This window comes from Equus quagga, chromosome 6, assembly GCF_021613505.1.
Source record: "Equus quagga isolate Etosha38 chromosome 6, UCLA_HA_Equagga_1.0, whole genome shotgun sequence".
NCBI lineage: Eukaryota > Metazoa > Chordata > Mammalia > Perissodactyla > Equidae > Equus > Equus quagga.
Window position 1 is genome coordinate 76,076,342 of NC_060272.1, and position 26,296 is coordinate 76,102,637.

The 26,296-nt window shown below is 34.5% G+C and overlaps 1 protein-coding gene across 1 annotated transcript in view; it reads left to right on the forward strand.

The window, feature by feature from the left end:
* Positions 1-26,296, forward strand: part of LOC124240745 (phospholipid-transporting ATPase IB-like) — a 175,591-nt gene that overhangs the window by 148,423 nt on the left and 872 nt on the right. The window contains 4 exon segments of the mRNA XM_046663871.1: positions 3,259-3,381; positions 7,483-7,561; positions 21,069-21,130; positions 24,292-24,348. Coding sequence (XP_046519827.1) covers positions 3,259-3,381; positions 7,483-7,561; positions 21,069-21,130; positions 24,292-24,348 — 321 coding nt within the window.

Here is a 26,296-nt window from a genome sequence, read left to right on the forward strand (position 1 = left end):
GGTAGTGAACAAAATATAGTCTACAGAGAAGTTGAAACATACACCTGAAATGTATATAATGTTATTAGCCAACGTTAACTCAAAGATTAATTAAATAAAAATCATTTTTAATAGAGAAAATAAAGAAAAAAAGGCAGAGATTGTCAGATTGGATTTTAAAAAACCAAGACACGAATACATGATTTCCAAAGAAAAACCTACTTTAAATATAAAGACACAAATAGGTCGAAAGGAAAAGGATGGAAAAAGATTTACCATGTAACACTAATCAAAAGAAAGCTGGAATGACTATGTTCATAACAGAAATAACAGCATCAGAAAAGGAAATATGGCAGTGATGAAGATGGACATTTCTTAATTATAAAGGGGTTAATTTATAAATAACACATTAGAATTCTAAGTATGTAAGCATCTAATAACATAGCTTATTAGAAATGAAGCAGAAATTGATATAATTAAATGGCAAATTAAGTAAATTGACAATTACAGTCCAAGATTTAAAGTCTCCTTTATGTGGCTGATAGAAACTATGGATGAAAATTCAGAAAGGTTATAGAAGATTTGAATAATATTATAACTAACTGGACCTAACTGACATTTACAGAAAACTCTACCCAACAACAGCAGAATACACATTGTTTTCAAGTGCATGTGGAACATTCACCAAAATAGACCACATGCAGGGCAATAAAACAAGTCTTAGTAAATTCAACAGGATTAAAATTATATGGCATATGTTCTCTGACTCTAGTGGATTTAAACTAGAAACAACAGCAATATATTAGGAAAATACCCACATATCTGAAAATTAAAGAACACACTTCTAAATATACTATGGGTCACAGAAGAAACCACAAGAGAAATCAGAAGATATTTTGAACAGAAAGGAATGAAAACACAAACTTTCAAGTTATCTGGGATGCAGCTAAAGCAGCGCTTAGAGGATCACTTACATTTTAAGTGGTCATATTAGTAAGCAAGGGTCTAAAATCAAGCACCAACCTGAAAAAGACAGAAAAGGAAGAATAAATGAAGCTGAAAACAAGAAAAGCAAAAGAAATAATAAAGATAGTAGCATAAATAAACGTAAAGCAGAAAAACAATCAATGAAACAAAAAAATGGTTCTTAGAAAAGATCAATAGGTTGATAAGTCACTATCCAGACTGATCAAGCAAACCATAAGAAGAGAAGATACAAATTACCAACACTGGGAATGAAGGAGGGGTCATCACTACAGGTTCTACAGATAACAAATGGATATGAGCAAATATGAATAATATTTACAAAATATTTTATATTTTGGATGAAATAGACAAATTCCTTAAAAGTTACAAAACTAAATATCACTCAAGAAGGTAAAGATAACTCTAATAACCCCAATATATACTAAACAATTTGAATTCTTAGTTAAAAACCTTCCCATCAAAAAAAAATCCTCCAGAAATATCAACAAATTTAGACAAACTTTTTCAGAAAAGAGGAGGAAGCACTCAACTCATTTATTTTGTAGCATTACTCTGATGTCAAACCCAGACAAAGGTATTACAGAAAATTATAGTCAAATATCCCTCATGACCACAGATGCAGAAATCCCTATCAAAATCTTAGCAAATCGAATGCAGCAATATATAAAAAGCAAAATACTTTTTGAGAAATTAGGATTTATTTGAGATTTATTTTGAGAAATGTAAGTTTGGTTTACTATTTAAAATTCAATATGTAATCCACCTTGGTAATATATTTCAAAGGAAGGACCACATAATTATCTCAATAGATGCAGTAAAAACAACTTGAGAGAATTCATCACCCATTCCTGATGAGCAGTAAGAAAGCACTTGTAGGAAAAACCTATAGCTTACATTATACCAGTGGGAAAAAGATGTGTTCCCATAAGATCAGGAACAAGACAGTAATGTTTGTTCCTACTACTTCTGTTCACTATTGTCTGTAGATCCTGGTCAGTACAATAAGACACACACACAACCAATGAATTGGGAAAGAAGTAAAACTTTCTTTAGTTGCTGCCAACATTGTGTACAAATTCAAAGGACTCTCCAGAAGTCATATGTTGTTTTAGATTGTTATAACAAAGTCCCCCACTTTGTTCATGCCCCCTATATCCACACCTTTTGGTGTAGCCAACCACACTGATGCTAAGTTTGGCCATGTGACTGAATTTGGCCAATGGGACAATAGCAAACATAAGAAAAGCAGAGGTGTGAAAAATGCTTGCTCATTGATGCTTGCCCCCTCTTGCTGCTCTTTGTGAAGAACACTTGGTTAAACTGACATAGGAATAGAAACCACATGGAGTGGAAATATGCAGAAATATATCATTTCAGATGAGGTTCAAACGTCCTTTTTCCAAGAAGTCTTTTTGACAGCACTCCTTGGTTCTCAGTGACCATAATTCATGCACTTCTATCTTCCTGCTTTCTATTTTTCTCTGTTTCCTTCGTTTTCTCCTCCCCTCTCCTTCCTTCTCCTTCCTTTTCTTCTCCCCTACTTCCCTACTTTTCTCATAATGTTATGCCTACTGTTATAAGGTTCCCTCCTTACAACAGTCCAGAGATATTTAAAAGGTCATATATTTTTCATTTAATATGGTTCTAAGCATAATGGTTGTTCAGTAAACATTCAAGAATAAGTGAATGGGAAAGATCTCTTTGTTTCTGATTATAATTATCGAAATGAAGAATTCTCATAAATTTTTTTGAGCATTTAATCTAACATTCACTTAATAGTATTTACTCAGGGCCTACTATGTGCCAATTCCTGGCAAGTGAACTAGCTTATAAAACAACTGGTTCTTATGTGGGATGTAGATATCATTATTGCTAGATTTATTGGCCAGTATTATGCCTATTATTTAAATATCTAACACAATTTATTCATTTTATGTTCATTAAACACAAGGTAAAATTTATCCATTTTATGTTCATAAAGCAACATTTACAGAGTTACAAGCTATTGAATCAAATGATTGGATCAATCAGAAAAATTAAGTTGTGATTTGATAGATCTGTTTGAATCTGTGTGGCTCAATAATACCTTCTTTGTAAGTAACTTTTATTTTTAAACAGTTTGACTAATCGGAAATTACAAAAATAGTTCTGTGTACCCTTCACCCAGCTTCCCCCATGATGATATCTTAATAATCATAATACATTATCAAAACCGGGAAATTGGCCTCAATACAATATTAACTCAGGTACAGACTAAAAGCTCTTTTTAATAGATTTTTGTTTTCTATGTAGATTTTCACTTCGTTGCCACCTAGCACTCTGGGAATCTTTGAACGGTGTTGCAGTCCGGAGAGCCTGCTTAGGTATCCACAGCTCTACAGAGTTTCTCAGACAGGGAAAATTTTCAGTGCAAAGGTAAACAGAAGATTTATTGTGGGTCTTTCATCTCAACTTAACTTCTGAGATACATTTTGTCTCTTCCCTTTCTGGTGCTTTAGGAAAAATAATTTTAAAAACACAAGGAATACAGTCTTGTGCCATCATTTTCTTTCTAGTTTAGTTTATCCAAGGAATTGAGGTTCAAGTAACAATATGTCGGGGTCGGGGGAGCCTTGAGAAAAAGAAGCAGGCACCATGCGTGGTCTCATAGATTATGCACTGAGCAGCTTCAAGGGGCATGTTGTGCGATGAGGCAGTCTAGGAAGAGACAAAAGAGGGACTTAGTCTATTTTTAGATGAGGCAGATGATTCTGTTGGAATGATTTCTTCCTGGGATCACAGGAGTTGAGACTGAGTGGGGGAATTTTACAGGCTGTGAGAGTAAACCTAACTGCATCTCAACCGTTTGTAAAGCTTTTAAAAAATACAGCCACCTAGAAGAAACATAGGCCTTTTAAATGTATTGAGACTTGCTTCATGGCTCAAAATATGGTCTATCTTCTAAACATTTCATCTTCACTGGAGGAGAATGTACGAATTAGGTCAAGTTCATAGTGTTGTTGAAAACTTCTGCATCCTGACTGATTTTCTGTCCAATTGTTCTATCAATTATGGAGAGGTACTGAAATCTCCAACCAAAACTGTGGATTCATCTATTTCCCTTTGCAGTTCTACCAGCTTTGCTCCACGTATTTTAAAGTTATGTTATTAGGTGTATAAATGTTTAGGATTGTTATATTCTCTTGATTGACCTCTTTTTCATTCTGAAATGACCTTTGTTATTCCAGGTATTTTCTTTGATCTAAAATCTAATTTGACAGTAATATAATCACTCCAGCTTTTGTTTTTCAACGTTTCTACAATAGATCTTTTTCCATTCTTTTACTTTTAACCTATTTGTGTCTTCATATTTAAGATGTGTTTCTTGTAGGTCGCTTATGGTCTTGCTTTGTTATCCAATCTGACAGTATCTGCCATTTAACTGAGTGTTTAAAACATTTACATTTAATGTGCTTATGGGTGTGGTTTGGTTTAAACTTACCATCTTTCTATACATTTTCTATTTTTCCCATCTGTAATTTGTTTCCTTCTTTTCTCTTGTTCTGCCTTCTTTTGGGTTAATTTTCATGGTTCCATTTTATCTCCTAGTTGACTTGTTAGCTTTAACTCTTTATTTTCTTATTTTAGAACTTCCTTTAGGGTTTATAGCATACATCTTCAGGTAATTATGGTCTGCCTTCAAGTGATTTACTACTTCACATAAAGTATAAAAACTTAGGGGCTGGCCCGGTGGTGTAGTGGTTAAGTTTGCACACTTCACTTTGGCGGCCTAGGGTTTGTGGGTTCAGATCCTGGATGTAGACCTACATACTGTTCACCAAGCCATGCTGTGGCAGCACCCCGCATACAAAACAGACAAAGATTGGCACAGATGTTAGCTCAGCGATAATCTTCCACAAGCAAAAAGGGGAAGATTGGAAACAGGTGTTAGCTCAGGGCCAATCTTCCTCACCAAAAAAAAAAAAAAAACAACAACAAACAAACCAACCAAACTTAATATAATATACTTCCATTTCTCTCTTTTTGAGTTTTGGACTAATGTCATACATGTTACTTTTATGTGTTATAAACCCCACACCATATTGTTCATATTTTTGTTTAAAAAATTATTTTTAAAAGTAATTTGAATAGTAAGAGTAACACTTAAATCTTTACCCATGTATTTATTATTTTCAGTGATCTTTTATCCTTTGTGTAGATTCATATTATCTGTTATAATTTTCTTTCTGCCTGAAGAACTTCATTTAACATTTCTTGTAGTGCAAATCTGCTGGTGATGAACTCTTTCAGCTTTTGTATGTCTGAGAAAGTCTTGATTTCACCTTCACTTTTGAAATTTATTTTTGTTTGGCATAAAATTGTAGGTTTCCAGTGTATTTCTTTCAGTAATTTCCATTGTCTTCTTGTTTGCATTGTTTTGATGTGAAATTGCTGTCTTCATCATCTTTATGCCTTTAATGTGTCTTTTTTTCCTCTGGCTGCTTTTAAGAATTTTTTCTCTGTTACTAAATTTGAGCAATTTGATTGTGATGTGTCTTATGTCTCCCTGTTTCTTATCTTGAGGCTCACTGAGCTTCTTGAATCTGTGAGTTAACAGTAAGAAGATCATCAAACTATGGCCCATAGGCTAAATATAGCAAATAAGAATACGCCTATTCTTATAAAAAAAAGATTTATTGGAACACAGCCATGCTTCTTCACTTACAAATCATCCATGGCTGCTTTAGAGCTGCAGTTGCAGAGCTGAGCAGTTGCAGAAGAGATCACGTGGCCACAAAGATTAAAATACTACCTTGTCCTTTGCAGAAAATGCTTCCTGGTTTACAGTCTATATCAAATTTGCAAAGTTTTCAGCCATTGTTTCTTCAAATATTTTTTTCTGGACTATCTTCTCGCCTTTCATTGCTTCCAGTCATACATATATTAGGTCACTTGGAGTTGTCCAAAACCTCATTGAAACTATATTTTTGTTTTATAAATTCTCCTTTCTCTCTGTTTCATTTTGGATATTTTCATTGTTTTGGCTTCAAGTTTACCTCTGCAGTGTCTTATCTGCCATTAATTTTTTCTTCTGCAATGTTGAATCTGCATCAACCCCATCTAGTAAATTTATCTCACACATTGTAGTTTTTGATCGGTAGAATTTCTATTTGGACTTTTTTTTATATCTTCCATTTCCCTACTTAACTTTTTGAGCATAAAGAGTACAGTTATAGAATTATTTCAATATCCTTGTCTGCGAATTCTAACATCTGTGTTGGTTCTGGGTTGGATCTGGTTGATTTATTTCCCTCCTCATTCGGGGTACCATTGCCTGGCTGGGAATTCTGAATGGGATATGTGATTTCAAGAATTTCACCTATGTGAGTGCTGGATATTTCTGTGTTATTCTAAGTATTCTTGAGTTTTGTTCTGGAACACAAGCAAGTTAATTGGAAACAGTTGCATCCTTTTGGATCTAGCTTTTAAGATTTATTAGGCAGGAAAGGAGAGGTACTGAGTCCAAGGATAGTTTTTCTCCACTTCTGAGGTAGAAACTTTCTGTGTACCCTACCCAATGTTCCATGAATGTTGAGGTTTTCCAGTTTGGCATTATCTTTGTTTTTAACCAGTTTCTTACATTTTTGCCTAAAAACTGCTTTACTCCAGTAAATTTGGGTCATGGGCCAGATATGTTTTTTCTATGCTCTTTTCTTTTCTGGAACTTTATCTGTAAGTCTTCCTGGCAAGCATGAAAATAGTTGGTATATTTAGAACTGAAAGAACAAAGACTTGTTTTTATTTTTATTCTAGCATCTCCTAACCAATATGCCCCCTTGTTTGATTGGCCCCAGATATTTTATATTATTGAGATTTCCTTTGAGAAAATTGTATATGATCTATTAACAATTATTATTTTTTATTTGTTTTTGGTTTGTTTTTTCAATTATTTTATTGAGATCATATTGGTTTATAACAGTGTGTAATTTCAGCTGTACATTATTATGTATCAGTTTCTGTATAGACTGTATCTTGCTCACCCCTAATAGTCTAGTTTTTATCCACCACCATATGTATGTGTCCTTTTACTCCTTTCTCCCTCCCCCCATATTAAAAATTATTTTGACCACAGTCAGGGTGGGGATATAAAGATGCAGAGTGTATCACATAAAATATGTTATGAAGTTATATTTAAAGTATGATTTAAAGATGGAAAATATTTTTATTATTTCTTTTAAAAATTACTTCTGGTTCTCTTTCACTGGATAGTTTAAACCTTTATATTTTTTATAACAAGTATACTATATTTGAGTTCTACAAATTTATATTTAATAAGTGTTTTTCAAATAATATTATCATATAATTTCACAGTCATTTCTTTTAAAAGTAGAGTAAAGAGATGGAATTTTTCAATCTCCAGGAAAACATTTTAGCTTTGTAACTGTGTTTCACACAGCAAATGTACTTCATAAGGTCATATATTATTCGATTTAGACCAAGGTATTATCCTGACTTTCTTGCTTTATTTTCTTTTAGGTGTTTTGGATTCGCTGTCTAAGTGTTTTGGTCCATTCCTTCATCCTCTTCTGGTTGCCCACAAAAATGGTGGAGCATGGTAATGGCTTCCTTGTTTCAAATATTTAGCAAACAGCATGTTATTCTCACTGGGGTCAGCGTTTCTAGGCGTGCCTATCTGTGTGTGTCTGTGTGTGTGTGTCTACAGAAAGAACTGAGGGACACAAAAATAAAATTTAAAAAAATATATTCACCTAAATCTAATAGAACCCGGTTAACAGATTGTAGTTTGAACATTTAATAGCTGACCTTTAAAACCCTTTTTTCTTTGCCTCTGACATGTGTAAATTGAGAATTAGTGCTTTTATTGTTAATTTTTACTAAATATTTGAGTAAGGAGGTCTGATAGAAAGCACAACAGTTCTAATGAATCATAGATGCCTCCTGTTAGTGAGTTTGAAATTTATGTATACTTTGTTTCTTGTTTTCACTTCCCAAACTTCAAGCCTCAATTTAGACTATAACACAAGCCTAACAAGATTGTACGGAAATTTAACCTTATATTTTATCTTTAGTCTCCTTTTCCTGACATCCAATTTTCCAAATAACATTATCTGTGAAGTTTTTCTCCAAACTGGCTTGAATCTAATACATTATAAAGTATGTTATTGGTGTGTAATGGGCTCACAGGCACAAATTAAGAAATGAAATATAATTCTTTTCTTGTATTCTGATTTAATTTTTATTGGGTGTTACTAGCAACATGTTCTTTTTCTTGGACATATTTTTTTAAAAGCTGAGTTTGAGTCGTGTGTGTTTATGTTTATTTGTATTTAAAGAATGAATCTATCATAATATTGCTCAGGGCCTTCCTTGTAAAAAAAAATTAGCGAAACTTTCAAATGATTCCAACAAACATAACAAAGTCACAAGTTTTCACCGAGTTGGTTCCAATTCCAGGAGCTCCTTGGACCTGCTCCCCACCCAAAAAAGCAAAGCTGGTCCAAACTATAAAAATACAACTTTGTAGGGGCTGGCCCCGTGGCCAAGTGGTTAAGTTTGCGTGCTCCGCTGCAGGCGGCCCAGTGTTTCGTTGGTTCGAATCCTGGGCGCGGACATGGCACTGCTCATCAGACCACGCTGAGGCAGCGTCTCACATACCACAACTAGAAGGACCCACAACGAAGAATATACAACTATGTACCGGGGGGCTTTGGGAAAAAAAAGGAAAAAATAAAATCTTTAAAAAAAAAATACAACTTTGTAAATTCTCTGGAAATTGTCCTAAAAACAAATGAAGCAACATTTACTCAAGCAAATCGACTGAAACTCAGTAAGAACATCAAGAATCCGTGGCGTTTGAGCCATGATCCACTCCCTCCCTCCCCCATCACAGCCTAGCTTGATGGAAGCTCCACTCCAGGCAGATATAGTCAAGAATGTGGGACTACCACTCTTCTCAGTTCTCAGTCAAGGTTACCACATCTCACAGGAGGGGCAGGCCGCCAGCATTACTCATCCCCTCCAACTCTGAGTTGAAGAGGCAAAATTCCCAATGAGTGTGGCCAAGAGGCTAGAGCTCTCTTTCTCTGATGAACTTATATCCATAGGATGGAGTCTATACCCCAATCTCTATGCCCAGGCATGACAGGACAAGAATACCATACTTTTATAAAGTTAGTATTTTACAGAAGTTACGTTGTTAAATGTCGAGCATTTAATAAGATAATTCTTGTAAAGACATTCATTTTTAAAATAATAAACAATTATTGATTTTTGTTCTTACTGGGTGGGAAGAAGACTAATTTAAATAAAATGCTCTTTGCAAACTTGGTTAGAAGTTTATGGGAATATATGAATATATGTAATGTGATATATGAATATATGTAAATCGGGGACTATAACTTGAAATATATGATTACTGTTTCTTATCAAATAATCTTAAATTAGAAATTCAATAAGAGTAAGTTCAGCCCAAAAGTTTTATTGTATATCACTTATTGTTTATCATTATGACATCACTAAGATATTATACACTCTCTCTTTGTGATTTTATTTTGCATTTATCTGATAACTAATCACAAAGAGCCTCTCTTCATGTGATTGTTTGCCATTTGTCTACTTTCTATGGGGAAGTTTATTTTCAAACACTTTGTCCATTTTTTAATTGAATTCTTGTCTTCTTATGGAGTTGCAAGAATTCTTTCTGGATAAAAGTCCTTTGTCCTATATGAAGTGTGATTTTTTTCCTCAAAATCTGTGGCTGACTGTAATTTTCTTAATTTTATTAAAATCAGAAGTTTTAAATTTTAAGTCCAACTTATCAATAATTTTTATGGTCTGTGCTTTTGTTTTTATCTAAGAAATATTTGCCTACCCCAAATTTACAAAGACTTAATGCTGTTTATTTTAGAAGTTTTCTGATCAGATTGTTTGTTTTTTTTATGTTGAGTTGTATGAGTTCTTCATAATTTTGGAAATTAACCCCTTGTTGGATATGATTTGCAAATATTTTCTCCCAATTGACGGGCCGTCTTTTTGTTCTGTTCATGGTTTATTTTGCCTGGCAGAAACTTTTTAGTCTGATGTAGTCTAATTTGTGTATTTTATCTATTGTTTCCCTTGCCCAGACAGACATAGTACTTGAAAATATGCTTCTAAGACTGATGTTGAAGAGTATACTGCCTGTTGTTTTCTTCTAGAAGTTTAATGGTTTCAGGTCTTACATTCAAGTCTTTAATCCATTTTGAGTTGATTTTTGTGTATGGTGTAAGATAATGGTCTACTTTCATGCTTTTGCATGTGGCTGCAGTGTTTTCCCAACACCATTTATTGAAGAGACTTTCCTTTCTCCATTGTATGTTCTTAGCTCCCTTGTCGAAAATTAGACGTCCATGGATGTGTGGGTTTACTTCCAGGCTCTCGATTCTGTTCCCCTGATCTGTGTGTGTGTTTTTGTGCCAGTACCATGCTGATTTGGTTACCATAATTTAGTAGTATATTTGAAATCAGGGAGTGTGATACCTCCAGCTTTCTTCTTTTTTCTCAGAGTTATTTTGGCCACTCGGGGTCTTTTGTTGTTCCATATAAATTTTAGGATTCTTTGTTCTATTTCTATGAAAAATGTTGTTGAAACTTCAATGGATTACATTGAATCTGTAAATTGCTTTAGGAAGTATGGACATTTTAACTATGTTAATTCTTCCAATCCAAGAGCACGGAATATCTTTCTATTTCTTTGAGTCTTCTTCAATCCCTTTCAACAATGTTTCATAGTTTTCAGTGTATCGATCTCTTTGGTTAAGTTAATTCCTAGCAATATTTTTTGTTGCAAATATAAATGGGATTGTATTCTTAATTTCTTTTTCTGCTACTTCGTTGTTAGTGTATAAAAATGCAACTGATTTTTGTATGTTGATTTTGTATCCTGCAACTTTACCATATTCATTTATTATTTCTAAAAGTTTTTCAGTGGATTCTTTAGGGTTTTCTATATATAAAACCATGTCATCTACAAATAGTGACAGTTTCACTTCTTGCTTTCCAGTTTGGGTCCCTTATCTTTCTTTTTCTTGCCTGATTGCTCTGGCTAAGACTTCCAATACTATGTTACATAAGAGTGCTGCAAGTGGGCATCCTTGTCTGGTGCCTGTTCTTAGAGGGATAAATTTCAGTTTTTCCCCATTAAGAATGATATAAGCTGTGGGTTTGTCATATATGGCCTTTATTATATTGAGGTACTTTCCTTCTATACCCATTTTATTCAGAGTTTTTATCATAAATGGATACTATATCTTGTCAAATGCTTTCTCTGCATGTATTGAGATGATCATGTGATTTTTATTCTTCATTTTGTTAATGTGGTTCATCACATTGCTTGATTTACAGATGTTGAACCATCCCTGCATCCCTAGAATGAATCCCACTTGATCATGGTGTGGGATATTTTTAATGTATTGTTGTATTTGATTTGCTAATATTTTCTTGAGGATTTTTGCATCAATGTTCATCAGTGATATAGGCCTGTAATTTTCTTTTTTTGCGTTGTCCTTGTCTGGTTTTGGAATCAGGGTAATGTTGGCTTCGTAGAATGAGTTAAAAAGCTCCCCCTGCTCTTCAATTTTTTGGAATAGTTTGAGAAGGATAAGTATTAGGTCTTCTTTGTATGTTTGGTAGAATTCACCAGGGAAGCCATCTGGTCCTGGACTTTTATTTTTGGGGAGATTTTTGATTATTGTTTCAATCCCCTTACTGCTGATTGGTCTATTCAAATTCTCTATTTTTTCTTGTTCAGTTTTGGAAGGTCGTATGATTCTAAGAATTTATCCATTTCTTCTAGATTATCCCATTTCTTGGTGTATAGCTTTTTGTAGTATTCTCTTACGATCTTTTGTATTTTTGAGGTGTCCATTGTAATTTCTCCTCCTTCACTTCTGATTTTATTTATTTGAGGCTTCTCCCATTTTTTCTTGGTGGGTCTAGCTAAAGGTCTGTCAATTATTTTGTTTTCAAAGAACCAGCTCTTGGTTTCATTGATTTTTTCTTTTTTCCTTTTTTAGTCTCTATTTCATTTATTTCTGCTCTGAGTTTTATTATTTCCTTCCTTCTACTAATTTTGAGCTGTGTTTGTTCTTCTTTTTCCAGTTCCTTTAGGTGCACTGTTAGATTGTTTATTTGGGATTTTTCTTGTTTGATGAGGTAGGCCTGAATTGCTACAAATTTCCCTCTTAGAACTGCTTTTGCTGTATCCCATAGATTTTGGCGTGTTGTATTTTCATTTCTATTTATCTCCAGGCAATTTTTGCTTTCTCCTTTGATTTCTTCATTGATTGAATCATTGTTCAGTAGACTTTTGTTTAATCTCCACATATTTGTGGCTTTTCTGATTTTCTTCCTGTAGTTGACTTCTACTTTCGTACCGTTGTGGTCAGAAAAGATGCTTGGTATTATTTCAGTCTTCTTAAATTTATTGAGACTTGTTTTGTGTCCTACTATGTGACCAATCCTGGAGAATGTTCCATGTGCGTTTCAGAAGGAAGCGTGCTCTGCAGTTTTTGGATGGAATGTTCTATATATCCCTACTAAGTCCATCTCTTCTAATGTGTTGTTTAAGGCCAGTGATTCCTTATTGATCTTCTGTTTGGATGGTCTATCAATTAGTGTAAGTGGAGTGCTAAAAGTCCCCTATGGTTATTGTGTTACTGTCTGTTTCTCCTTGTATGTCTGTTAGAAATTGTATATTTAGGTGCTCCTATGTTGGGTGCATAGATGTTTGCAAGTATTATATCCTCTTGTTGGATTGTTCCTTTTATCTTTATGTAGTGCCCTTCTTTCTCTCTTGTTAGACTTTTTGCTTTAAAGTCTATTTTGTCTGATGTAAGTCTTGCTACCCTAGCTTTCTTTTCCTTGCCATTTGCATGGAGTATCTTTTTCCATTCCTTCACTTTCAGTTCATGAGTGTCTTTAAGTCTGAAGTCTGCCTCTGGTATGCAGCATATATATGGGTCTTGTTTTTTCACCCAATCAGCCACCCTATGCCTTTTGATTGGAGCATTTAGTCTATTGACATTTAAAGTAGCTATTGATAAGTATGTACTTATTGCCATTTTGTTACTTTTTTTCTGGGTGTTTTGGTAGCTCTTCTCTGTTCTTTTCTTCTTCTCTTGCTCTCTTCCCTTGTGGTTTGATGGCTTTCTTTAGTATTATGTTCGGCTTCCTTTCTCTGACTTATTTGTGTATTTATTATAGATTTCTTGTTTTTGATTACCATTAGGTTCATGTATAATAATCTATGTATATAGCAATCTATATTAAGTTGATGGTCTCTTTAGTTTGGCTCTTTCTAAAAGCTCTACTCTTTTCTCCCTTCCTCACACATTTTGTTTTTGATATTATATCTAACCTCTTATTTTGTGTGTATGTATCCATTACTTTCTTATCATTGAAATAGGTAATTTTAGTACTTTTGTCTTTTGACCTCCATATTATCTTCATAGGTAGTTGATTTGCTACCTTTATTGTATTTTTGCCTTTAGCAGTGACTTTATTGCCTTTTTTTTTTTTTTGATAATTTTATTATTCCTATTTGTGGTCTTCTCTTTCCCACTTAAATAAGTCCCTTCAGTATTTCCTGTAAAACTGGTTTCTTGGTGATAAACTCCTTTAATTGTTGCTAGTCAGTGAAACTCTTTGTCTCTCCTTCCCTTCTGAATGATAATCTTGCTGGGCAGAGTATTCTTGGCTGTAGGATTTTTCCTTTCAGCACTTTAAATATATCATGCCACTGCCTTCTAGCCTGTAAGTTTTCAGCTGAGAAGTCAGCTGCTAGCCTTGTAGGGTTTCCTTTGTATGTCCCTTGTTGTCTTTCTCTTGCAGCTTTTAGGATTCTCTCTTTATCTTTAGCTCTTGACATTTTAATTATAATGTGTCTTGGTGTGGGCCTCTTTGGGTTTATCTTGTTTGATGTTCCCTGTACTTCCTGTACCTGGATGTCTGTTTCCTTCCTTAGGTTAGGAACACTTTCAGCTACTATTTCTTCAAATATATTCTCTGCCCCTTTGTCTCTCTCTTCTCCTTCTGGGACACCTGTAATATGACTGTTAGTGTGCTTGATGTTGTCCCAGATTTCCCTTAGACTGTTCTTATTCTTTTTAATTCTTTTTTCTTTTTTCTGTTCATCTTGGGTGATTTCCCCTAGTCTCTCATCCAGCTCGCCTATCCATTCTTCTATATCATCTACCCTGCTATTGAATCCCTCTACTGAATTTTTCATTTCCAGTATTGTATTCTTCATTTCTGATTGGTTCCTTTTTATATTTTCCAAATCTTTGTTGATGTTTTCACTGTGTTCATCCATTCTTCTCCCAAGATCAATGAGCATCCTCATGACTTTTTGTTTGAACTCTTTGTCAGGTAGATTGTTTATTTCTGTTTCATTTAGTTCTTTTTCTGGGGTTTTGTCCTCTCCCCTTGCTTGTAACATATTCCTTTCCCTCTTCATTTTGTCTCTTTCTCTGTGCTTACATCAATGTTGGGCTCATAGAATGAGTTAGAAAGCATTCCATCTTCTTCAATTTTTTGGAATAGTTTGAGAAAGATAGGTATTAAATCTTCTTTGAATGTTTGGTAGAATTCTCCAGAGAAGCAACTTGGTCCTAGAATTTTATTTTCTATTTTTATGTTTTATGTTTAGTTTTCTGATCTGTTTTGAGTTCATTTTTGTTTGTGGTGTGATGTGCTAGTTCAGGTTTACTTTTTGCATACGGATGTCTAACTGTTCCAATACTTTTTGTTGAAAAGATTTTCCTTTTACCATGGAATTACCTTGGCATTATAAAAAAAATACATTGAAGGTATATGTATGAATCTATATCTGGAATTTATGTTCTGTTTCCTTGATCTGTATGTCTATTCTAAGACCATATTGTCTCTGTTACTGTATTACATATTTAAATATTTAACCATGTAGTGTATCTTCTCTGGAAAAGTTTTGACTAGTCTAGGTCTTTGAATTTTAATATAAATTTTTAAATCAGCTATTCGAATTCTAATAAAAACTTTGGGATTTGGATTGGCATTGTGTTTATCTGTAGATTAATTTTGGGAGAACCGGGGAATTGATGTTTTAAGATTATTGAGTCTTCCAGACCGTGAATATAGTATATCTCTCCAATTATTTAAGTTTTCTTAATTTTTCTCAGAAATGTTTTGTAGTTTTTGATGTACAGTCTTTGCACATCTTTTGTTAAATTTATCCCTCAATATTCAAGTTTTGGATGCCACTGTAAATGGTACTTTTAAATTTTATTTTTCACGTTTTCAGTGTTACCATATAGAAATACAATTTATTTTTTATAATTACCTTATATTCTGTGACTTGCTAAATTCACTGTTCTTGTTGCTATTTTTTGCTTTATTAGGATTTTATCTGTGTACAACTATATTGCCTGGGAATAAAGAGAAGTTTATTTCTTCCTTTATTTTTATTTCTTTTTCCTGCATTAATGCACAGGCTTAATACAGACCCCCAGTACAATGTTAAGGAGAAGTGGTGAGTGTGGACATATTTGGGGTTCCCCTAATCTTAGGAGGAAAGAATTCATCTTTTTACCCCTAATTATTATGTTACTTTTTCATAGATGTCTTTTAACATGTTGAGGAAGTTTCCTTTTATTTCTAGTTTGCTGAAGATATTTGTCATGAAAAGATTTTGGGTTTGATCAAATGATTTTTTTGAAATGCATATATTAAGGTGGTCATATTTTTCTCCTTTATTCTGCTAATATGATTAATTGTATTTGTTGCTATTTAAATATTAAACCAATATTGCACTTTCAGAATAAACCCCTGTTGGTCATGATTTATTGTCCTTTTTATATATTGGTGGATTTCATTTGTTCATATTTGTTAAGAATTTTTACATGGATATACAAAAAGGATATGTTCATGATAGATATTTGTCTACCTTGACCTAAAATATTCTTGCTCTGGATTTTTGAATCAGGATAGTAATTGCTTCTTGCATTGATTTGAGAAGTGTTTTCTTCTTCTCTGTTTTCTGAAAAAGTTTGCATAGGATTAGTATTATTTCTTCCATAAATATTTGATAGAATTCACTGATGAAGCCATCTGGCCTTGAGTCTTCATGGGAAAAATTTTAATTATGAATCTAATTTCTTTACTGAATATAGGAATATTTAGATTTTTATTTTTTTATGTTTTTATTTTTTTTAAGTTTTATTTTTTTTTCTTTCTGCTTTTTCTCCCCAAATCCCCCCAGTACATAGTTGTATATGCTTTTAGTTGTGGGTCTTTCTAGTTGTGGCATGTGGGACGCTGCCTCAATGTGACCTGATGACCGGTGCCACGTTTGCACCCAGGATCCAAACCAATGAAACCCCAGCTGCTGAAGCAGTGCACCCAAATGTAACCACTCAGCCATGAGGCTGGCCCCAAGATTTTTATTTTTTGTTGAATCCTTTTCGTTAATTTGTATCTTACAAGGAATTTTTTATTTTCATCCAAGTTCTCCCATTTCTTGGCATAAATCTGTTTGTAATATTCCTTTATTGTCAGTGATATTCATGCTGGTATCTACTGTATATCCTCTCTTTCATTCTCAAGCTTGGTAATTTTGAATTCTCTTTTTTTGTCTTAATCAGTGTAGCCGGAAGTTATCAACTTCATCAGCAGTTTCAAATGACCAACTTTGGTTTCATTGATTTTATATACTGTTTGCCTTTTTTCTGTTTTATTAATTTCTACTCCTATAATTTCCTTCTCTTCTATTTAATTGACATTTAATTTGTTCTTCTTTTCCAGCTTGTTGAAGCTGGAACATTAGGTCATTGATTTGTTCAAGAAAAAGAAAAGCTTTCTGCTTTTCTAACATAAGCTTTGAAAGCTAATTTAAATTCTTCCAAATTTAAAGCAAATGAATAGTGTTTCAAATTTTGTCAAAAAAGACTTTATTTTGCCTTCAATTTTGAAAAAATATTTTTGCTGGACATAGAATTCTAGATCTATAGTTCATTTTCTTCAACACTTGAAAAACGTCAGTCTGTTCCCTTCTGGTTTGCATTATTTTGTCGAGAAGTCTGTGATATTTCTTGTATTTGTTCGTTCCTCTTTATGTAATGTTTTCTATCTCTGTGTGATTTTATGATTTTTCTCTTTATCACTGGTTTTCAGCAATTTGGTTTGGATATGCCTTGGTGTGGTTTTATTTGCATTTATCCTTCTTGAGATTGCTCAAAGTTTTTGAGTCTGCTGGTTTATAGTTTTCATCAAATTTGGAAAAATTTGCTCATCATTTCTTTCTTTCTCTTTCTTTCTCTCTTCCTTCTGTCCTTCCTTCCTTCCTTTCTTATCTCACTGTGTTTCCTCTTCTTCTGGGACTCCAAATACACATCTGTTAGAACCTTTAATATTTTCCCACATCTATATTCATTTATACTATCTTCATTCTCTCTTCAGTTCATTTTTAGTTTCTTTTGCCATGTCTTTAAGATTATTGACCTTCTACTCAGTAGAGGCCCTCTGCTGTTAATCACAATTCAGTAACATTTTCCATCTCCAGAAATTCTATTTAGGTCTTCTTTACATCTTTTGTTTCTCTTCTCATTATGTTCATGTTTTTGTTTAAATCCTTGGTATAATTGTAATATTTATAATAGCTATCTTACAGACGTTCCTACTAATTCCAACATCTCTATTATTTCTTGGTTGGCTTCTATTGCCAATTTTCTCCTTGTTATAGGTCAAATTTTTTGCTTTGTCACATTTTATAATGGCTGCTGGACATTGCAAATTTTATGCAGCTGAGTGTTTTTCTTGTGTACATTTAAATGCTTGGACTTTGTTTTGGCAAGTAGTTAAATTCTCTATGACCCTTTTAAGATTTGTTTTTCTTTTTATTTTTGAGTCTAGGGTATCTTTTACTGTAAGATTAATTTAGTTTCTCTACTAAGGTTATCCCTTCTTGGGTCTCTACTAAATGCTTCATATAGTGAATGAGGTCCCTTCACTTTGGCTCATGGAAATTTGAGCAATTCCTAGCTCCGTATTAGATCTGGCAATTTTTGGCTTACGATTCTGTGGTGATTTGATTTTCCATGGTAATTGCCCATTGCAGGCCTTGTGAAATTTCTCAGTCCACATATGCGAATTGGCATGTGGGCAAAGACTTATGAGGACCCCTATGTGAATTTCTGGAGCTCATTCTCTGCTTACTTCTCATTTCCAGTGTTCAGTTCTGCAATTTCCAGCCACCTTGGCTTCTCTAAAGCCCAATCTCTGTCTCATCAACTCAGCAAAAGTGTTGCTCTGTCTTTGGGCTCTTCCTGCACAGTAGTCTAAACATTGCCTCAGGTGTGAAGCAAGGGCAATGGTAAAGCTCACCTAATTTTTTACCCTTCTCTCAGGAATCACAGTCCTGTGCTGCTTTTTACCCAATGTCTAAAGGAAATTGTTTTGTCCAATCTTCTTATTGATTATAGCAGGAGGGAAAGTCCTGTTACTTCATCAAGTGTCCTGGTCTTGCTAGTTTCTTTGTCAGTTGATCTTTCATGTACTGAGAAAGGTGGGGGAAGGTCTTCTACTACTAACATATTTGTTTCCCTTTTAATTTTTCGTAATTTATGATTGAGAAGTCTTTCTTATTTGTTGCACCAATGCTCCTATTTCATAATCATTGCAACTTGTACCACTGGCTTTATAAATTAACTTTCTTTGTCTTATTTAAATCTGTTTCTCTTCAAGTTCTTCTTAACTAATGTTCATACTGCATCTTGTCCTTTTAATTTGTATTTTCCTCGCCTGTCCTTTATTTTTCAAATTTTATGAATTTTTTTTTAGGAGTGTTGCTTGTGTACAACATAGAAATTGGGTTTTGTTTTAAGATACAATCTGAAACTCATTTTTTAAAAAGAGGTTTTGTTTGCACTATCTCTTTTGACTTTGCATTTCCTGTTTTAATATATTTTTCTAATCTTTAATTATGTGGTAGGCTTTCTTTGTTTTTTTGTGTGTTTGTTGTCTTCCAATATTCAGGAAGGTTTTAATTTTTGTTCTTACGGTTATTTTTATTATAAGTTTATGTAAACAGTGCTCTGTTTATTTAGACGACTCCATTTGTTTCCAAGTATGATAAAATTCTCATGTTTCCCTTTCTTCTGTCTCTCTTCCCTTTCATCCAGCATCCCATTATCTTGCACATGACATACCTTTATACTGTTAAATAAACTTAGAATTCCATTGCTTGATTTGTTAGCTTTGAATTTTCTTTGACTCCCGGTTATTATAGATGAGAAAACCTGCAAACTTACTCTATGTCTCATCTACTCCACCTGTACCCTCATGTATTATATAAATTGCATCATTTCCACCTTCTCTGGGTATAGAATTACAATCAGATTGATCGTTCTAACACCACACTTGTTTTTGGTTTTTTAGTCTTAATTCTGTAGTTAAATATAACAAATATTCCCAACAAGTCTTTTTGCTCTGGCTTCTCCAGTCATTTCTTTGCTGGCTAGTTATAATAAGGTCTTGTTGCAGGATTCCCTGGTTGAGTATTCTTCATCTAAGTTTTGCTGCTCTTCTGTTCATTTGCTTTTAAACCATTTGAAAACATTTTATACAATAGACAAATTTATATTATAGTGAATAATAACCATATAAATCATGAAATAGAATATTTTGCCTTTTTTTAGTCTCTTTTTATAGATGCTGTGCCTGCTTCCTTTATATTATTGTTCAAGGAATTAGATTTTTCTTTTCCAGCCACTTAAAGAAGCTTCTTTTAAGGAGAGTATTTTTGCTGATATGTTCTGAGATCTGCAGCCCTTGGCCAGACTGATATTTCCTTTACCCCAGATCTTCTACTATCACTTACCAAGCAAAGCTTCTGTGCTCCCCTTAGCTGTCTGGAAGCCTTCATTAGCTTTCCGAGTCTGTGGATTTTTTGTCTCCTACTTTCCCTGATAGATTCCGTGGATGTTTTCTCTGTTTGCATTGTTGGTTTTGTATAATATCCAGAAGGAAAGGAATTTGTGTTTCATACCACCATGTGCATACTGGAAGTTTCCCTTCTGTCCCGACGTGGCTCGTAATTTCTCTCCCTCTTTCGTGAACATATGTCTGGATAACATAACCTATAACCGATATGGCCTTTCTATGCAGTAATTTTCTCCCCTTTTCTAGTCCAGTACAAGATTGTTATCATTTATAACTATTACCCCACTCCCAGTGAAATTCACCAAGTTAGGTCTATACACCATCCAGACCTATAATTGTCTCTCTCCCAGCTGGTCTAAACTGACCCACATATTTATCTAGAGTTTCCTTCAGTCAGATGCCCTAATATCCCATTGCATCTAGTTTCAAGAAAGGATGTAAGCCTTGCATGTTCAATGGGTTTAAAATCAGGAGAAAACAGAACAAGTGAGCTTCAAATACATGGGTGTGCTACCTGAACTGGTGTTAGGGTCAGGGATTTGCACTCCAAAATTTTCACATCAAGCAGGACCAGAACCACCAATGTTCATCCGAGAATTTTAAAAAGTGAGAAGAAGCCCTGAAGAAATCATCAAAATTAGGATGAAATTTGTAAGTTTACATCAGACTTAACAATAGTTAAAGAGAATATGAAATTCTATTGTAATTTCAAATTATTTGTTAGATTTATTGTTTTAAAGCTCATAGAAAAGGAGTAGTGTGAAAAACACGGTGACAAAGTCCTTAAAGTCCAAGTCTTGTGACCTGTGTCTGTCCTTGGACTGTTTGGACTTTTAATTTGTCGATTCTGCAGATCGATTTAGATGCATGTGAAATTAGGTTTAATGATCACATTCATGTCCTCATTGTGATTTATTTACTTACTTATTTGCTAAATAGATCTTTGGAGAGAGTAAGAGATGGAAAAAAGTCACAATTGTGGTAGGCAAAGTAAACATTATTGTCACTGACAGAGCACTTTATATTTCTAAATATGACCAATAATTGATGAATACGTTTGGTGTCCAGTATAGGTTCCTTTGGTAAACATTAATTCAAAGTCTATGTTTCGGACTCTATAAAGATAAAAAAATGACTTTTTCACTTTTCAGATATGGTCTTACGAGGTGGTCACACTACAGACTATTTGTTTCTTGGAAATTTTATTTATACGGTAAGATCATCCATGCGAGTTAAATCACTTTTACTAGTGTTTAATCAAAAGATTCAAGCCTTTTAAGCGGCTGGCCCAGTGGCATAGTGGTTAAATTCAGCAAACTCCACTTTGGGGGCCCAGGTTTGCAGGTTCAGATCCTGGGTGTGGACATACACCACTCATCAAGCCATGCTGTGCTTACTGCCCACATACAAAATAGAGGAAGATGGGGACAGATGTTAGTTCAGGGCCACTCTTCCTCAAGCATAAAGAGGAAGATTGGCAACCGGTGTCAGCTCAAGGACAGTCTTCCTCACCCCCCCCGCCACCTAAAAAAAATCAAGCATTTTAAGAGAGTATCCCATGAATTTTAGTCTCCCTCATGTTTCAATATCTTTTCAAGAAATAACTATTATAATGGTTGTGCATATATATGTATACGTTTCTAGAAATGTGACATGCATATACAAACACACATCCCCCCACTTTTTCTTGTACAAGTAGGGGGATGCTCTTCTACATCTTGATTTTTATTACACAGCATGCCTTGGTGATGGTTTTAAATCAGTCCATAAATATCTGCCTCATTCTTTCAGGGCTGCTTGTGTGAATAACTCACCCTTATTTATTTAACCAATTTATTAGTGGAAATTAGGTTGTTCTAGGTCCTTTGCCATTATGAACAATGCTGCAAAGACTATCTTATGCTCAGGAGTAAGTATATCTGTAGGACAAATTTCAAGAAGTGTAGCTGCTGGATCAGAGGGCATTGTGAATTTTGAAAAACATTACCAAATTGACCCCCAAAGAGGTTGCACAAATTTAGTGATAAAAATGTCGGTTTCCCCAAGTCTCCATAGACAGCAGTCTCACCACACTTTTTGATATCGCAGGTGAAACGGTACCCTATTACAGGTTTTGCTTTGAGGGCAAGTATATTCACATGAGGTTAAAAACTACTTTCATTTTCTTTTTTCTGTGACGTGCTTGTTGCTTTACTTTACCAGTTGTTCTTTTGGGCTGTTAGTCTTTTTCTTATGAATTATTAATAATTATTTACTTATTAAGCATGTTAATTTTTTCTAATATTTGTTACAAAAATATTTTCCTGGTAGGGGCCAACCCAGTGTTGCAGCGGTTAAGTTCACATGTGCCACGTTGGCAGCCTGGGGTTCATCGGTTTGGCTCCTGGGTGTGGACCTATGCATCGCTTGTCCAGCCGTGTTGTGGCAGGCGTCCCACATATAAAGTAGAGGAAGTAAAGTAAAGGGCACAGATGTTAGCTCAGGACCAATCTTCCTCAAAAAAAAACCCAAACATATTCCTGGTTTCACATTTTCACTTTTCAAGGCATTTTTGTCATGCATATATTTTACATATTAATTTCATGCCCAGGAAATAAAGTCAGATAGGATATTTGTTCATTTAATTTACTCATCAATATTTATTGAGCTCTGTCATGTGCAGAACACTGAGTTGAGTGATGGACATATGGTGGTAAACCCAAGTCCTCAAGAAAATTACATTCTAGAGAGACAGAAGGACATTAAATTCATACATGCATGCATGCACACAAACGTACAAGAGATTCCTAGTTAAGATGCCAGAGTAAATTGATCTCATGGAATCTCAATCCCCCAAGGCTAAAAAAGCAAACAAAAAAAACCCAAAATTGTAAAATCAGCAACAAAAACAAAAAGTTACAGCAAAATAAATTGACGATAGCAACTAAAGAAGGAAAGGGAACTAGATGAATGCTAGAAACCTGAAAATGTGATGCCAAAGGAGAGATACAAGGAGAATTGGCAGGCCCATCAGGGTGAGATCGTTCACCCAACTTCCTGACGTGCTGTTCCCAGTGGTAGTGAGTTGGAGGAAAAACTAAGTCTGAAGACAGTCCCCAGAGGAATGAAGTAAACTTCCAGTAAGGTGGTGTCAACCCTGGTGTTTTCAGGGAATTAAAAAAGTCTGGTAGAATTAGAGCACTGTGCAAACAACGTGTTGGGCAGGGGAGATTCAGGGTAATGGCAAAGGTGGCCTTGGAGCGAAAGGTAGGGGCAGCGCCTTGGCACCTTAAAGGTTTGGGAATAGCTTAGGTGAGACAATGAGGCTTGCCAGAATGCTGATGCTCGAGACGGAGAAGTGGACGTAATCAAAGACTACTTCAAAAGTAGCATTTAAAACTCGAGGTGTATCACTCATCTGTTGCTGCCTAAGAACCCACCCTTCAACAAAATCACACTTAGTGAAACATCGAAAGCTTTTTCTTTGAGATTGAGAATAAGACAAAGATTCTCAGCGTTACCACCTCCCTTCGACACTGTAGTGGAGTTACTAATCAGAACAATAAGTAGATAAAAGAGAAGCAAAACCTTGGGAAAGGGGAAAAAAGCTATTTTAAATCATAGATGGTATGAGTGTGTACATAGAAAATACAAAAAAATTCTACAGATAAAATATTACAATTAGTAAAAGAGATTGGCAGTTTGCTAAACACTGATCAATATTTTAAAATCAATTATATTTTAATATACTGACAACAAATATTTAGAAAATTTAAAAATTTTAAATACTACTTTACAGTGGTGTCAAACATATGAAAAACATATGAATAAATCAAACAAATGATATTCAAGACCTCTGAGAAAAATTGTAAAACTTTATTGGAGATGTTAAGAACATCTAAATGGAGAAATATACCATGTCCGTTGACTGGAAGAGTCAATACTTTAAGGAAGTCAGCTCTCCTCAGAGGATTTATGGATTTACCATAATCCCAATGAAAAAGGCCAACGATAGCCAAGATGCTCTTTGATTGATGATGATTTTAATCTACCCTGTTCAACTGTGTTTTTTATCATTAGCACTTGGATTCCTCATCAGAATCAAATCTTCCATGCTATTTATAAAGAATGTAAATATAAGCTTATGACATAAGCATAATTTTCATCATATGTTAAAGGGCTTCTAAACGTGGAACATTTATTGAAAAGCACTGCATTCTCCCAAAAACTAAAACCTAGCAAAGCACTCAGCAAGCTCATGACACCGGAGTTCCCCAGACACGGAGGAGAACTGAGGGGAGGGGCCGGCAGGAGGGGAGAGGGAGATGTGGGTTCTAATGGAGATTTTTAATACATTTTCCAGTCTCTTTCCTCTTCCCATCTCACCTCACACAGTATGTAGTTGTTACTGTTTGTCTGAAAGCTGGTTTGGAGACACTGTCTTGGAATAAAGTGAGTGTTCTTTAGGATATTTCCTCGATCCAGTATAGTTGTTTGTATGTTGATTTACTTTTTAAGCTTTAAAAAAGTAATAAGCATTTTTTCTGGTCTCCGTATTTTACTTTCTTTTGTTTTGCATGTTCAAGTGATGATTTAAACTGGATGATGGCATATTAGCCATCTAATGTCTTTAGAATGTTCATTTTCCTGTCTTACATTTGAAATAGATTCAATTTATCATCCTGTTAATTGAGACTCTTAATTCACTATTATTATCCAAGTACAGAATTATACTAGAAAATTTAGCAAATACAGAAAAAGAAGGAAATACAAATTGCCCGTATCTTTCAATGTCAATGACATTGACATTTTGATTTCTATTCTTTCAGTCTTTGTGTATGCTTGTATTTTTTTCACAAAAACAGAATTATAATGTACCTAATATTTTATAATTTGCTTTTTTCACTTAACAGATCTTTAACATTTTTACAGATCTTTAATTTTTATACCTCACTTAATGACTGTATAATATTTTATACATGGATGTTTATTATTTAAATTATTTTTAGAATAATTGCTTTAACTTTTGCAACTATGAACAGCATGTAATCAGTACTACTGTGAGCACAGATGTACTTGTGTATTTGCAGACATAAGTAAGAATTTTCTTACGATATTATTAAAATTGAAACTTCTGTTGAATTAAACACAATTTTTTATTAACTTTTCAACAATTTAAGTGAATATATATATACACACACACACATACATAGACACATATACACCTATAAGTAAGTTGTTTTCCAAGCTGTACTCAAAAATTTTATGAGAGAAAATGAATTTTTTATTAGTTTGTCACCGTTGGAGAGCCAAGATTATGTAGCATATCATGTATTTCTTCTCTGACACAATCAATTTAGAGTTCTCACTGCTTCTGTCTCAATTGGACGTCAACACTAAGTTGGGACTGAGGAGTTCTGCACAAAAATATCTTATTGGCAATTCATAAGGCATACTAATTGTAAGTGTGGTATTATACCACATTAATGTAACATAAATATAGAAATGACTATTTTTGAGTCTTCCTTTTAGTTGTTGTGAAATTCCCTCTAGTAAGAGTATTTCTTAGATCCGTGATGACTTATATTATCTGCATATCGTGAATCTCGTTTATGGGTAAGGCAATATTTCAAGGCCAAAGCAGACTCAGCAAAACACAAGAGGTCTCTCTTCTGGCCTAAGAGGTACCGGGCTCCTGCCCTCCAGCTCACAGAGAGGATAACAAGGAGCCTGGAGACGGGCAGGAAAGACAAGGGACTGGTTCTCGGTTTTTCTCTTATGCTCCTCTGCCGTGTGGGGAGGGTCGAGGCCTGGTGCTTCTTCACTGGGGAAGAGGATGCTGGGAGCCATCGTTTAGGTACAGAGAATGAGCCAGGGCGGAGAGATAACAAATACATCTCAAAGCAGCAGTGGTGTCTTGCCTCCGCCCCCAAGGTAGTGGTCCCAACTGAGACCCACCTGAAAATACTATGAGCCGTACAGAAATGCCTCACATTACAGCTAGTGTATTATGTCGACTGATGCATACAGTATTTGAAAAGTTTAAAGTTCCCGGTCCTGAGCTGATCCTCTCCTCCATCATCTCAGCATGATCACAAGAGAGAGCCCTCAGGAGACCAGTTCTATTTAATCAGAGGGAGGAATCATTTAAGTGGGAGGTTATTTTTAAAGAGTGTGAAAAATTGCCCTTGAAGATGAGTCATAAACAAATAATAAATACCCTGAGAAATCGCAGATTGTGGGGGAGGGGCATTCTCAATATTTTTGTTGTTCAGCTATGGTTAAGTAATGAGTAGTACCTAATAGAATGAGAGTACTTGAGCCCTTATGAAACCGTCTTGTCCGGCTGCTCATCTTATTACATGTAAATGATACCTCTGAGGCTTGCAAAGGTATGCGG